This window comes from Zootoca vivipara, chromosome 3 (genome assembly GCF_965207765.1).
Source record: "Zootoca vivipara chromosome 3, rZooViv2.hap1.1, whole genome shotgun sequence".
Taxonomy (NCBI): Eukaryota; Metazoa; Chordata; class Lepidosauria; order Squamata; family Lacertidae; genus Zootoca; species Zootoca vivipara.
The window spans coordinates 99,297,684-99,314,006 of record NC_142586.1 but is presented as its reverse complement, the minus strand read 5'-3'; the positions used below and the strand labels follow the sequence as shown (position 1 = coordinate 99,314,006).

The window sequence follows — 16,323 nt, the reverse complement described above, 5'->3', positions numbered from 1 at the left end:
GCCACTTCTGGGCAAGGCTCGTGTGCATTTAACACTTGCATGCCAGGCAGCCATTCAACAAGCAAGGCCTCTGCCCATTGAGTCACCATGCTGGAAAATGCTGCTGTTGGCATTCGCTGGGTGGGAGAAGAAACTCATTGCCCAGAACTCAGGAATGTGGGCAAACCATATTTTTTTTCTCTGTCATTCACTCAAATCTAACTGCTCTCACCAGAGTGGTGCATGCTTTGGTTATCTCCCGTTTGGACTACTGCAATGTGCTCTGCGTGGGGCTACCTTTGAAGGTGACCCAGAAACTACAACTAATCCAGAATGAGGCAGCTAGACTGGTGACTGGGAGCGGCCTCTCCCTTCCTTGCTCTACAGAAAACTCAAGCCCTCAATAAATCAAGCCAGCAAACTGCAAAAACAACTGTGCGGATAGAATGGCAGCAGCAGTGGGGGTGGGTGAGTGGGTGGCTTTCCACTTGAGTTTTGCACTGTCTGTCACATGTACAAAAGGTGACCTACCAGTTGGGCAGAAGTTGTGGGTGTGCCCAAGGCGCAAAGAGTTCCTGGCTCTCCAGGAACAAGTTCATTCCCACAAGTGAGACCCAACCTCCTGCTTCATCGGTGCAAAATTCTGCATGCATAACTTTCCTTAAACGTAGCTCCACATAGCTAAAAATTAAAGTAAAATCTCCCTGCTATGAGTAAAGTAGTACATCAGGGAGATGGCTACAGTGAAAGCAATCTCTCTGCTATACTAATTTATTACACGTAAGGAGTTTTTTATACGCAGAAGCATGTTCTTTTTTTTTTTGTAGTGCAGAATTGTTCCAAGGTTCTATTGTGCTTATTACTCAGACCGTGCAAAGGTTGTTTATGCCCTGAAGTTTTGATGGATCGGATCTTTTTCTGAATAGCATACACGTTCACCTGCCAATAAATGGCTGCTCACATTTGCCGGCTGCCTCCCTTTGCCTGGTAACTATTCAGCGCAACTGCTACTACAGGGGTGGCTGAAGTACCATCTTGCCTTGAGGGGAGGGGAGAAGCAGCAGTAACGGCTCTTTTCTAAACAGACAAGATGCATTTTCCATTCTTTCACAACAGAGTTGTTTAACAAACACAGGGAACTCTGGGAATTGTGGCTGTGAATAGAATAGGGGTCTCCTAACAACATTCAGCACCTGGGGGGGGGGAACTACAGCTCCCAGAATCCTTGGGGGGGGAGTCACAGCTGTTTAAAGCGGTATGGTGTGAATGTGGCCTAAATATAGTCACGGTTCAGTGGTAGAGAATATACTTTCTAGGCAGTTCAATCCTTGTTATTGCCAGCTAACAGGATTGCCTAGCAGGTGAGGGGAAAGAGGCACCTGACAGACTGCCCATCACAGTGGAGCACTGTAGATAAGCAGTAGATAAGCAAAAACAGCCTGACCTAGAAGACAGCTTCCTTTTTAGTTTGGTGAGAAAGTTAAGTAAATCTCTCCCTCTGATATGAACGGAATTCAAGATACAGTGGTACCTTGTTTAGGGAAGCTTTTAATGTTTAATAAAATAAAAAAATTCCTTCAGTAGCACCTTAAAGACCAACTAAGTTTTTATTTTGGTATGAGCTTTCGTGTGCTTCATCAAGTGTGCATGCACACGAAAGCCCATACCAAAATAAAAACTTAGTTGGTCTTTAAGGTGCTACTGAAGGAATTTTTTTATTTTGTTTCGACTCAGACCAACACAGCTACCTACCGGTAACTAGAAATGTTTAATAAATTATTGTATTTTAATACTTCTTTTGGAAGCTGCCCAGAGTGGCTGGGGAAACCTAGCCAGATGGGTGATGGGTGGGGTATTAATAAATTATTATTATTATTATTATTATTATTATTATTATTATTATTATTATTACCTTGGGTTACAAACACTTCGGGTTACAGACTCCGCTAACCTGGAAGTAGTACCTCAGGTTAAGAACTTTACCTCAGGATGAGAACAGAAATCGCACGCCGGTGGCAACGGGAGGCCCCATTAGCTAAAGTGGTACCTCAGGTTAAGAACGGTTTCAGGTTAAGAACGGACCTCTGGAACGAATCAAGTTCGTACCCAGAGGTACCACTGTACTGAACTTTGGCTGGATTATGATGCCAAAAGACTATCCCTAGGCAGTTGTGTGTGCTTTGTAAATGATTAAACTTTTCATCCAAGATGGTTAATCAGAACTACTAATCCCCTTTTGCATCCGTAGCGGTGAGCACCTGTCTTCTCCAACAACCTTGCCATTATCTCTCCACTGAACACATGGCCGGGAGTAACTTCTGTCTCCGTTCTGAATCCATTACATCAGAGACTTTTCACTCTGCCTTATAAACCTCCTGCTTTCTGAGATGGCCTTTCAGCTGCAGCTGCATCAGCATTAATGGAATCAAGTGATTCAATTAATCAATTCAGTCAGTAGTTAGGGAAACACACAGGTGAGAGACAGGCATTCCTCAGCCCCATGCCTGTCTACACAACACCAAAGCCTTACAGTCAAATATTTGGCAGCTTTCAGGGTTCCTCATCTCAGAATGGTCAAATCTTTTGAGTTCAGTTTCTCAATCTTTTTTCAGTCTTGTGTACAGTTCTCCACATTTCCACATCAGTTTGTAGCAATTGTAACACAGGTAGGGTTGCCAGACTCAATGGTGGACAGGACTTCTGTGCCTTTAATTGCCCTGATCTCTTTTGAGTCTGGAAACCTTAAAGAGAAACCAGCAGACCCTTTGCTTGGAAATTAAACAAAGGGTCTGCTGGTTTCTCTTTAAGGTTTCCAGACTCAAAAGAGAGCGGGGCAATTAAAGGCACAGAGGTCCTGTCCACTATTGAGTCTGGCAACCCTAAACACAGGGTACTGTAAGCTGAGTGGTTTTTTAATTCTCTCTTTATTGATTCTTCTATACAGCTTTATTTTTATTTATTCGCCTCCTCTCTGTGTTTTGCTCTCTTAATGCTCTCCACTTCTTTCTAGCCGTTTCTGCCCACCCCCTCCTGCCATTCTGTCCCATTCGCCTTGTACCATCCAGATCAACAGGTTCTCAAAACATCCAAAGTAGTTGGATGCTGGGACGATTCGGGTCAGGCAAAAGCTCGTGTCTCTTCTTGCAGCACATAGTTAACCTGCGGAACTCGCTGCCACAGGAGGCAGTGATGGCCACCAACTTGGATTTAAAAGATTAGACAAGTTCATGAAGATTAAGGCAACCAGCAGCCACCAGCTATGCTCTACCTCCACTGACAGAGGCATTGTGCCTCTGAACACCAGTTTCTGGGGATCGCAAGCGGACAGAGTTCAGCTGCACTCATGTCCTGCTTGCAGGCTGCCCACAGGCATCTGGCTGGCTGCTGTGAGAACAGGATACTGGATTGAATGAACCATTGACCTGATCCAGGAGGGTTCTTATGTTCTTTGAATTCTGGAGCAGCTCCTGCTGTTCTTCACAGACATGCCATTGACCACCTGAGTGAAGCTCCTGGACCACAATGTGGGAAATCCTGGCATAGAGAGCACACCAGTAGACAGAAACTTTATTGTCTTAAGACAAGAACTGACTCAGGAAAAGTTTCTGATATAACTAAGCCCAGCGCCTGCCTAGCAGACGTTGATTATCCCTCAGGGCAAGGTGACGTAATTTGCTTCAGGCGGCAGGTCTGTCCCCTTCCCTGCCGTTGTGCTGTCGCCGACGCCATGGGGGCGGGCATCCAAATAGCTCAAGCAAGTGATGCTTTTCCGTGGTAACACTGTCACCTGTGTTTATAAGATGGCCTAGCATAGCCTCGGCAGATGCAGTTGGGTTTTCAGGGACTACTTATGCATTTGGTTATTATACCTTCTCAGGAAAGGGAAATTGCCATTAGTTCCTGTTCTGCACCCCATGTTGGGTTGTCACAAAACATGACAGTTGGGATAGCTCAGTTGGTAGAGCAGGAGACTCTCAATCTTGGGGCCATGGGTTCAAGCCCCACATTGGGAAAAATGTTCCTGCATTGCAGGGGGTTGGACTAGATGACCCTGGTGACCCCGTCCAACTCTACATTTTCCTTGCAAAGTAATTGGGAGTCTACCCTGCCTTCTTTAAGTTGGGTAGGAAGTCTATGCTGGCTCTAACTATGGTAGCTCTTGCAGAGATTTGTACCAGAAACTCTCATAATTTGGAGAGGTATCTCCAGTGCCCCATACCCTGGCCAGGCCACTTCTAAAAGTCAAATATTTGTTAATTTCTTTGACATCTGATGGGATGGCATTCCACAGGACGGGCACAACTACTGAGAAGGCACATCTGACATGATGTGGAATATGTACTCTGCTGAGCACTCTCGTTCGTCCAAGGTTATCTGTGAGAAACTGCTTGAGACATCGAATCTGGAAACTATTTGGGTACTGACTGTTAGGTGAAAGTCCTCTGGTGTTGTATTTCCCCCCCCCCCCAAGCTGAAACTTGACCCAGCTCTTAAATATCTATGTAGATGCACGCTTCTCTCAGCTGCATATTCCTGCATTGCAGGGGGTTGGACTAGATGATCCTCAGGGTCCCTTCGAACTCTACAATTTTTATTTGTGCACAGGTAGGCTTGTGTGATTCCCTTATGCCATGATGCTTCATCTTTTCCAATTCCATCTTGTGAAGTCAAGGTATTGGGGATTCCAGAGGGTGATGCCAAACCACACAATGTCCAACATTGCCACCTGTTCGCAGACCAGTGTCTCCAAACAACCCTCCTACTGTTTTCAGTAGTCCGTCTGGTAGCTGGTAGCTGCTCCATGACCGAGGGGATTACCCAACTGATGACTTCCCATCCCGTATGCAGTGAACACAAATTGCCCCTTCCTTGCATCCAAGGCACTGCAGGAAACCATCTGAGCTGTGCAAAACTGCTCTGGAGAACCAAGTGGTCTGCAATGTTGTGTGGTCTTCCTCAGAAACAACTATGGATCTATTTTGAAATTAATTATTGTGAGTACAGGACTTGCCTCTCTCCAGTGAGAGAACAGAGACAGGAAACTTCAGACTATATCGAGATACCACATATTGTGGATTGGAGCCGAGGGTGCACATGCAGGCCTCACCCGCAAACATCCCTCTTCAGACCTCCTGTATAATAATTCTCTGCTTAAGTGAGACCATAGTTACATTACGGTCTGGAGTTTTAAGGGGTTCCCCTAGATTTCTTTTTAACTAAACACAAAACTCCGATAGAATATTGATTCCTCAATATGTTTGACTTGAATATGACCCTGCTGCAGCCACCCAACTTGAAAACTGCTTTATGTGATTGATTGATGACATTTGTTATTTGGTAGCTTTGGAGGAGATAACATTTCACCGTATAAGGAATATGACTGGATCGTCATCCATGGCAGGAACAAAATAAAGAATCTTGTTTAAGTGGACTGTGTCATGTTACTTTTCATGTACCTTCAGTGAGTTTGACTGGCACCAATGATTTTTATAGGCTACCATGCTGTTTGATGTAGTGCCACATTTGCCAAGGTGAAAACAATGTGAGAAACCCAAGTAGCCACAAGGTCTGTTCCTTATTTCAGCAATGTGTACCTTGCATAAATCTCATATTGTTGGGAAATACAAGGACCTTGGGTTACACTGTTGTGCTGAACAAAGGATGGGCAACTATTCCTTTCTGTTGGAACTCATCTGATAAAATTCAAATCATTTAAAAATCAACACCATGAATAAAAACCAAATAGGAAAAGTAACAATACAAGTAACGTTTATGCTTCTGAACAGACTGACATGCACCAGTTCCACAAATTTACAGACACCCCAGGCATCAAATAGAAACATTACAGCTTCATTAAATGGGGGAGGCTACAGGATTTGGTAATAGAATAGAATTGTAAATCAACTAAATAGATTATATGTTCTGGTGGTGCTTACAGACCATAACGAGCAGAAGATAGGCAAGCATTTGCAAAAAACCACAAGAAGTAAAACAGTGCTAGCACCAGAGGAGACCATGTTAATGAGGATGGAGGAGTTTTCTAATAGGCCAAAATGAAACACATGTTCAGACAAAGCAACAAGACACAACCTTTTTCTTAAGCGGGCCATTTCTTGTATAAATGCAACTTCCATATATTGTAGAGTGAGTTCAGGTGAAATGCAAAGCTGTCCATGCTTTAACCTTCCTTTTTATATGTTAGATACATACCACCATTTCTTCTTAAGATTTCAAGATGAAATTTATGATGGCTGTGTGGATTTAAAATAATAATAATAATAATAATAATAATAATAATAATAATCCAAAGCAAAAGCCAATCAAGAGATTTAGAGCAACTCTACTGACCCAGATTGTTTTACTAACTCTCTCTTTTGACATCCTAAGCAAATGAAGCCACCTGAACAGAGACGGAGCAGCTCAAGGAAGCAAGTGCTTCACCGTGGAGGCTTCACTTCAACCAGCAGTGCAATGGCTGCCCAGGATCCAAGCCACTTGGCCAACTGTTCCATATGGCAATCCAAATCAGAGACAGCAGCTCATTGCATGAATCTTAAAACATTTTCAATAAGCTAATACAAATGAAATGGAATGGTTTGCACTGGTGCTATTTTTAAAAAAGAGAAACAAGCCCACCTGATTCAGTGTGCGCTGCTGCACACAAACCCAAAGCACCGTCTACAAAATTTGAATTGCAAGGTGTCATCACACAGTTGCAAGCTTGTGATGGTTACACTTTTGATGACAACAGAAACAAGTTCTAGCATTCCAAGGCTGCTTCCTCTTTGCAAGCAGTAGACCTTACTTCCGAGTAAAATGTGCAGGATTAGGCTGCATACCAAACTCCTTTTCACTTTTATTCTTGATCAATGGAGCTCGTTACGCTCAAAGTCTCTGCACTGTTACTGGCAATTTAAAACCAAACACAGCAAGCAGAGGTGATGATAGCAGGCAGTAAGAGAAAAGGATTGATTTGGACATAAGCCAAGTCTTAGCTTAAGATCATGTTTCAGCGGAACTGATGGTCTGCCAATGAAGCAAACATATCCATAGTGTGGTTGGCAGAAAGCTGCTCTCTGGATGCAAATTAGTTGTGCAAAAAAACCCAGCTTTACTCTTCAATATGGAACAAAGACTAAGAAATACTCAGGTGTTTTGATGCAACCCCCTTTGCATCACCTTATTGGAAAAAGAAAAGAGAGTGGCAGAGCAACTTAAGCTATAACTTAACTGGGGCTATGATATGGTGCTTCAAGGAAACGATTAGCCATTATAAAATGCATTAGGATTTATCACCGTGTTTTAAACTGACAGCCAACCAAACAATTTGTACAGGTAAAATAATTTAGGCTGTAAAACGTGTCTCTTGACTTTTCCCCATACTTGGCCTGCAAGATTTTGACAGTGAAATTTAGTTTATATTTGGCATGGTTATCTTGGTGAACAGACCAATCCTAGCAACATCCTTTTAAGGCTATTAGATATAAATATCAACAATACACAAGTGAACATTTTCCAGGTTCAGAAGAATGTGATTATATTAAACCTTTAGTGTTTACTGTGGAGTGAACAAAAAGGCGTATTCTCAGGTATGGACATGTAACAGTAAAAGCTATGAAAAAGAGTGAGGATCAACGGTCAGTGTAGCATCCTTCCGCTAAGGTGTAAGAACAGGCTGGCTTTAGCATCCATCAAAATAGTTTAGACCACACAAATAGGCACTTGCCTTCTGATGTTGACGTAAATGGACACCTGTCAATAGCATTTCCTATGCAAAGGATCACACGCTGCACATAATGGCAATAATTCAGTTTTCTTTTCCCTTCCTGTACCTTGGGAACTCATTATTCCTAAAGTTACTACCATCTGAAAGTAAAACTTATACTTTGCTTGAGTAATACCAAATATTTTGCATAATGTTCAGTAATATTTTTGCAAATAGCACAGGCTGCCTTCCACCAACATGTTATCAAGCACTATCACCTTCAGCTTGTTTCACTTGCAGTTCAATTCATTTCTAACCTCCTGGACCAAATTTCAAGCAGTGATGATTCTCAAGAACTAGGTGCTTATACAGACTTGTGCATTATTGATATGCAATTGTTCTTTGGAACCAAATATCACAGTAAAGGCTAGACTCCTTACGCTCTTATAGGTCAACAGCTGATCATACACCAAAAAACAGTATTTACAATCACAGAAGCAAATAATTGTTCCGTCACTAATTTCTTTCCCACAAAACTGCGCTTCTCACTGTTTTAGCAATCCTTTATTGAAGATAACAAGTTGGTTATGTTCACTGTATTGTATGAAACATCACAATATCATACTGGGAAGGTACTATCAGTACAGGATTGGACCAGAGCAGACAGTCTGAACAGTAAACCATTTTGCATTCTTCATTCCCTAGCTTTTAAACAACCCAAAAAAAACCCAGTAGGGACAAATACCTGTTAACATCATCATTTAGAACACTTTAACTTACAAGGCTAAAATCTAATGAATAAATAAAATATATTGTGGCAATAATCCTCTAGCCCCTCCCAACCGCCCCCTCCCCCCAAAAATCAGATACACAAAGAACCAAATGATCGGGAAAGCTGGCTATAGGCACCAGGTTACAAGAGTGTACATGGATCTACACTCGAGTGTGTGTGTATGGGGGGGAAGCTACAGAAAAATACCATGAATTTCACACAAAACCAGTTGATGACTGTCGTTAGCTTAAACTACACACAAGGGCAACTACATCCTCGTTGAAACACAGTTTTAAACAAATAGGAAAATGTTTACAAGGCATCCACAGCATGTAAATCATGTACAAATGGATACATTCAATGTTTCCCCTCCCCAATAGCTTTTTATTTATTTATTTTTTAGATAAATACTTTACTCTTCTCCACTTTCAGCATTAACTGGACTCAATACATGCACAACTCAAAAGAATTAAGAAAAAAAATAAGGTTATTGCAAAAATAGAATTAAACTAAGAATCTTCAAGTACCTTACATGACGGCCACTCTGTACCATGCCCATTGCTTATAAAATGAAAGGTCACTGAACCCATGAAAATATCTCTAATATTTTCTTAGATTTAAAATAGATAATTTTAGCTGTATTTATAGTAATCTCAAAGTGATAATTTGAACTTTGTAAATAATGCAAACAATTAAAAATTATACCCATATTACTCGACCTCTTTTAACAGCGGATAAGAAATCAAAAGGGGGAGGGAAACTATAGAAAACCACATTTAGAACAAAATCACAATTTACATTATAATAAAGGCAAATATTCAGCATTAAAAAAAACCTGCAGCAATGAGTGAGATGTCAAAGCAAATTACAACTAACCATAAATTAAGTTGTTTGGTTTAAAAATATTTATTCTAGCAAGAGTTTATGGATGTGTTATACACATGCGCAAAATTCTTATTGGTTTTAGATGCCTAAAATCTTCTTCTATTATTGCCAAATACACTTTATCTTAAGCAAGCAGTAGGCAACATATCACAATTTGGACACTGTAGGGAAAAACCTAACAGTCTGGTAATACAGGTAAAACTGGAAAATTAAAAAAAAATACACATCCTATAGCATATTGCCCAACTGAAATGACTTTCCAAGCCCAGAGCTGCAAAAGCCTTCCATCTTGGTAAGGTGAAGTAAGTGTCTCATTACAATTATTTGCACTCAATTGTGCATTTATTGTAAGTTTTGTTAAAACATAGTGTGTCTTCAGAGTACAACTACAATCCCATGGTACTTTATGTACATTTAGTGATGTGCTCCCAGCATTATTCCTTCCTTGGTTTTTAGGGCTCAGGCTCCATAAAGATGTAACCAATACGCCCAAGGCTGGTAAAAATACTGTAGTACAGGCAATGCTAAGAGTGGCAATATCAGAAAACACAAATATGAACAAATGATGGAAAATCCTAATAATTTCTTTCTGCCCATTTCACAAAATGTTGGAAATCCACCAGAATTTTTCCTTTGTATTGAAGAAAACTGATTAAAAGTTTTTCCCCCATTTTTCAGATTCAAAAGCATTTTTAGCAGATCTGTAAGGCTACCACGGATCTTCTAGATCGCCAGCACCCTACAGGAAAAGAAGAAGGAAACTGTTAGTGTTCTCCTGGCCTAAAAATCTGCATTGTCCTGAACAAGGAATAAACATACAAGGAGGAGTTGGGACTTCTCATTCTACAGTCTTACCAGACCCATCATGCCCTCAAGGTGGTTCAATCACTCTCTCTCCTCCACTAACCCAGGACCATAATGGCAATAAAAGAACAAAATGCCAGGAATATGAACCATTTGAAACTGTGACCAAGCAAATTAGCCTACACATCTGCTAGACAGTCAGTATGATTTTTTGGAAGTGTGAGAGCAACACCTCAAAGCGAGCACTTCCATAAAGGTGAGCACAGCAATGGTCCTAACCCAAAGAACCCATAACCCAATAAACATTTTTGTAGGTGTTAACAATATCATTTTTACATTCCAATGTGTAAACAAGTCAGTTCTCCAATGGCGGAAAACTTAATAAAAGTAGCAAATATTATTTGCCCAGGAGTATCACTTCTGAAATAAAATTTGTTCAGCGAGTTAAAACTTAATACGAATAAAGATCACTCTCATGTTAACAAATTAGATATTACACATTCTGCTCTGTTTGATGGCAACTTGAACTACCCCCCCCCCAAATAGCTTAAATAAAGTCAATATACATTCAGATTATTCCACACATATTTTATTTGGTCTTAGACAATAGTAACTCATGTACTAAACACTAATGGTCAATACAATTTATCCATTGGATACAGAGGTGCTATAAGTGCATCCTGAATACAATTCCAGAAAATCAGGTACAGATGATATAGTCCAAATTACAGCCTGACATAACACCATACTGTATATTTTAATATCATGACTAACTTAACATGCCTTAAAACTTAAAGGGCTAATATGCCTTTGACATGACAAGAACTATTCACAATACAAACATGCAATATCTACATCACCGTAATAAGTAAAAGAAAGTGAGTTATAATCAACACACTGTAAATGCTGGATTAAGGTGACAATTTTAGGCTCTACCAATTTAATGAAAACCACAGAAGTTATAGCTTTCACTTGAATGCATTTACACTATGACATTCTTCTTAGACTATCAAATTCTAGCCCAATACCATGAGACTAAAATCCGCACAAACCTCTTGACCAATGTACAAGAATTTTGCTGCTCTGCTTCCTGCCATGCATGCAGAGGACAAGCCGTAACAATGCCTATGCAAGCAGCAGCTCTCGGGAAGAACTCCCCCAACACACAAAACACACAGAGAGAAGAATACCTTTTATGCATTTAGCATGTACAAATAAATTTAAGAGGAAAGCTAACTGTCTAAGATGTAACAAATAGCAAGAGACCAAGACATTATAATTGCTAAACCATCAACTGTGTGAAAAAATGAAGGTATTACAACTTTTTATCACCCTGTTCATCGCCCATCTCAGAATCTTCTTGAGCACTCTGCTCACTTTCTGCTTTGGTGTCTGTCTCTTGGTCACTGGATCCATCAGAGGAATCTGAAGTAGAGGCTGTAGCCGATTCATCAAAGCCTTCTTCTCCCTGCATTCTAGCTAGCCTGTAACTAATCAGCACGTCCTCCAGAAGGTGGCGGTAGGTCCCCCTATGAGTAATTCTCACTTGTCTGAGAGCTTCCACAAACTTTCCCTGTGTTCCACCTTCTGCGGCTTCGCCAGGGTCCTTATTTAAGATTCAAGACCCCAGAAACAGTGATTAAACTAGGATATTTCTAAATTTATTAATACATTACACAAGCTATGAAGAATCTCTAGAATTCTATGGCCTAGAAGTAAACTTTCAGCCAGTCTTAATGAGCCTTGGGGGAGAATACTTAGAGAAGTTAAGTTTCCTAAATGCTTACGGTTAAAGTAAGTTTATTAATTGTGAAAAAGCAATCTGGAACCAGATCTTCCTATTCTGCCATTTCATAGGCATTTTGTTCACTCAAGACAGTTGCAGATGGCTGGATAGCATATATAAATTTCGGCCTTTAAAAGTAAATTATATACCACTGGTGCTTTGAAACACAGCAAAAAACAAAATAAAAAACTGTGAACAGCTTAAGTAAAATGAGTTCCTACTTATCTGGTTTAGGAAAGAGATACTTTAGGCGTAACTGAGTGAGTCACATAAAGTTGCCAATGGAAAATTTATTGCCAAATGGATTCACTCATGGGAAGACTATAACACTTCTTTCAGAGTGAAGTACAAGGTAACTTTCCACAAAAGTACAAATCTATTGAGATATGCAGATGGGATTGTGAAAAGAACTTCATTTTAATTTACAAATTCTTCAAAATATATCCCCAGAGTTCAAGACCCATAAGGCATTTTAATTTTAAGTGTGCTGAATGTTATGACTTTATTATTATTATTATTATTATTATTAGTAGTAGTAGTAAGTAGTTATTATTTATTTATTTATTTATTTAAACCCCGCCCATCTGGCTGGGTTTCCCCAGCCACTCTGGGCGGCTTCCAGAAGGATATTAAAATACAACAATCTATTAAACATTAAAAGCTTCCCTAAGATTTAAGATTTAGTATTCTTCTAGCACTAAAACTAGATTCAGGGCAGGCAAAAAGTGGTACTTTACACAGATTATTCAATTCACTGCCACTGGATTTGTTGGCAACCTTAAATTTAGGGGGTTGCAATGAGTGTGTGGTGCCCACAATAGTTTCTATAGTCTCCAAAGGTGCCCATTGGCTCAAGAAGGTTGGAGGTCCCTGTTACAGCTGAAAGTAGCAAAATATGCCTCTCAAAACAGGCAAAGTGTCCTTCTCCAGTAATGTAAGTCATAAGGGCTTAGCAGTAAATCCTCTGGCTTTATCAACAAGGAATTATGCCCAATTCAAAATCACTGGTATTGCAAATTGGCCCATTCCAAAGAAATGGTACCTAATTCAGAGGCTTTTTCTTAGGCTTTTTCATTGGCTGATCCGCATACTGCCATCCTTAGCTAAGCCAAACACACTATACAAACTGATTAGGAACAAATGAGAGGCAATGGCAGCAGTGCTATGTGGTTAAGCACAGAACTACCATTATTGCGCAGACACAGTGGCAACCAATTCTGAAAACAAAAAAGGGGTGTGTTACACTATCAAGTACACTATCCTCTTCCAACAGCTAACCTCCCAGATGTCCATCCACAGAAGCTCTTTTCTGCCAGCCAAGCACACTTTTACCATCAGAGCTTCACCCATTTATCCCTCTTGCTGTGCCCCATCTCCCATTTGCACCTCAAACTCACATTCTCATCAATGACCACATGCAACTCAAAAGGTGTAGGATCATCACAGGAAGGCTACTGCATCTTGGAATACAAGAAGCTGAATATACTGTTCTGTTTCAGGAAACTTCAGTGTGCTACCTTAATTCCTTTTGATGAGGGTTCTGCTGGTTGCGCCCAGAACAAGCCAAAATTAAATTAAAGGGGAGGGACCTTAGCTGAGTTGTAAAGCACATGCTCTGCATGCAATGGTCCCATCTCCAGGGAGGGCTCGGAAAGACCAGTCTGAACATATCAACAACTATTCCTTTGATTGTTCTTTCAGAAACTGTAGCTACCCAATTAGGAAAATATAAAATGTCAGCCATTAATACCACCTCCTCACATGAATCATGAGTCTCAAATACCTCAAGACTGAGGGTTGTAGCCAACTGAGTTTTACTCAGACATCCTTTAATTTCAATTTCAATAACTCTACCAAGTTCATCACGTTCCATTAATTGCAATGGGCCTACTCTGAGTTTGACTAACACTAGATACAACTCTAAGCTGCTCCGAGACTTGGATGACATGAAGGTAAAGGAACCCCTGACCATTAGGTCCAGTCGTGACCGACTCTGGGGTTGCGGCGCTCATCTCACGTTATTGGCCGAGGGAGCCGGCATACAGCTTCCAGGTCATGTGGCCAGCATGACAAAGCCGCTTCTGGAGAACCAGAGCAGCGCACGGAAACGCCATTTACCTTCCCGCTGTAGCGCTACCTATTTATCAACTTGCACTTTGACATGCTTTCGAACTGCTAGGTTGGCAGGAGCTAGGACCGAGCAACGGGAGCTCACTCCGTCGCGGGGATTTGAACCGCCGACCTTCTGATCGGCAAGACATAAATAACGATTACGCATTAATTTTGTATCCAAAGGTGCTCCCAGTTTTCTAATGGTAAACTCTATCACAAAACTAAATTCAGCAAGTTACCCAATATTCATATGAAATTAGGAGAAAAATTAGAACACAAAAAAGCAAACCTATGAAAAATACGTTTCCAGGGAGGAAAACAGATTTTCTCAGATCTGAATATACACCATTAGGACAGATAGCCAGATCTGAGAACTGGCCTTGACAGATTTCTTTCCTTCTTTTTTTACAGTGAAGTAGTATTCACAGAGTGCACATATAATAATGTAAATTGATACTATTTCACATTCTGCAGTCGGACTGTGATCTTCTCATGTTTTCTATATTATGGATATAAATGCCAGATATTTCTGAGTGTTGTGGGCCAATTCAGCCACATAAATAAACTTTCAATGCTGAAGTAAGTGGGGCATCTGTTAACATTGCATTAATTGCAACATAAGGAAGCCTCCACCCATTATGTCACAGAATTAAGCAAAGAGAATACATACTAGGCCTGAAAAAACCCACAGAGCAGGTGAGATTTTTAAGCCTTTACCAGAAATTGGAAACTTTGGTTTTAAGTGATTTTATATCTACGGCTGCTTGTATTTTTACTGTTGCTACGAGAATTGCTTTTTGTTTCTGATGTTTCTGATCTGTTTTATATTTTTTTATGCTTCTCTTTTGTAGGTTCTTGAAAATATGGATTAATAATATTATGTTGTTGTTTTTTAAAAAAATTGAAACCTTGTACTCTTTCCCAGTTTCTATCTCACTTGTTCTATGTTCACCATGGCCCTATTCCGAGCCACCAAATCTGGCAATTCAGCATAACACTGAAAAGCTCAATTAAGGTTCCCAAAATCAGAGTCAGAAGCAGCTGGATGGGCCCATAACTCTGTGCAGAACAGTCCACATTAGTGGGAGAAATTACTGTTCTTGCTTCATAACTCTGAAAAAGCACATTCTTTGACTGCAAAAGGAACTAAGTTCAATTAGCACCATCTCCAGATTCGGCTGAGACTTTCCCACAACTGCAACCCTGGTAGACAATGGTGAGCTAGATGGAACAATGGTGTGACTCAGTATAAATCAGTTTCATTTGCTTTGGGAAACACAGAAAACACGCCTCCTATGCTATTATGAGAGTACAAAAAACAGAAGTTCTGATCTACTCTATCCCTGAAGGGGAAATGTCAATGAATACATTATTAGTGCACAAGAATGTATTCATGTGGATCAATGTGATAGCACACTTTTTAATATCTTAAGGAAAGAAAAATGGGAAAACCTCACCAACAGCATTTCAAGACCAAGGCTGAGAACAGAAAATCTAATTCAATTGAAATTTATGGGACTTTCTTTCCAAGTGAATTTATTAAAAATTTACCTTACAAATGCTTATTTCAACAAACTACAGATTGTGTATTTTTAGCACATTTTAATTAAGCTGTTCACATTAGCACACATTTCTACAAGCCAATGTTTGAGAAACACACCTTTTACTATGCATCATCTAGGTTATTCTGTATTCTCTGCAGTTATTACAGGCATTTACAATTCACATTTCCATATGAAAGTTTAGCTAACTGAGCACAACACCTATGCCAAAACTAAAACAGAACACAGCATACCAAATTCACTCTTTGGGGCCTAGATTACTTTGTTGGGAATTCTGAATACTCGTGGCTCAAAGCTTAAGCTATTATACATTACATAGCAAAGTTAGCTTACTGAAATAGCACAGCATTATTAAATGTAGGTGGAGTCAGGAAATAAAAAAACTTGTGATTCCTTGCAAGCCTATACACCTTGCCAAGCATGTCTGTGAGAGGGAAATCTAGATATGCTAAGAAAGCCTGGGAAAGTATTTTGAAACCTGTATACTAGCAGTGAAATCAAGATTACTAGTTTGCCAATTCTAAGTAGAAAACAGAAGAGTCCAATTGGCTTTCATAGAAAACAGTTGGATCACTGGGATAAAACTAAGTATTCAAAGCATAGCATCAGGTCTTACCTAAATTATCTCACTGTACTATTCCCACAGAAACCAGTGTTTCCTATTGCTTAATCATAAATAGCCCCCCTCTTATTGTGTGCATAGAAGGCAGAGAGCCTT

General features: G+C 40.2%; 1 protein-coding gene across 10 annotated transcripts in view; it reads right to left on the bottom strand.

Moving 5' to 3' along the window:
• Positions 1 to 8,226: 8,226 nt before the first annotated feature.
• The window catches only part of PPM1B (protein phosphatase, Mg2+/Mn2+ dependent 1B), a 44,127-nt gene continuing 36,030 nt past the window's right edge, over positions 8,227 to 16,323 (bottom strand). For 5 of the 10 annotated variants that reach the window (XM_088666751.1, XM_035111197.3, XM_088666752.1 and 2 more), the window contains one exon: positions 8,227 to 10,080. In XM_088666751.1, the coding sequence (XP_088522877.1) occupies positions 10,051 to 10,080 (30 nt within the window). In that variant the 3' untranslated portion in view covers positions 8,227 to 10,050. Of the gene's footprint in view, positions 10,081 to 10,718; positions 11,752 to 16,323 lie in introns of those variants that run through there. The other 5 variants (XM_088666749.1, XM_035111193.3, XM_035111196.3 and 2 more) reach the window with 1 other exon arrangement.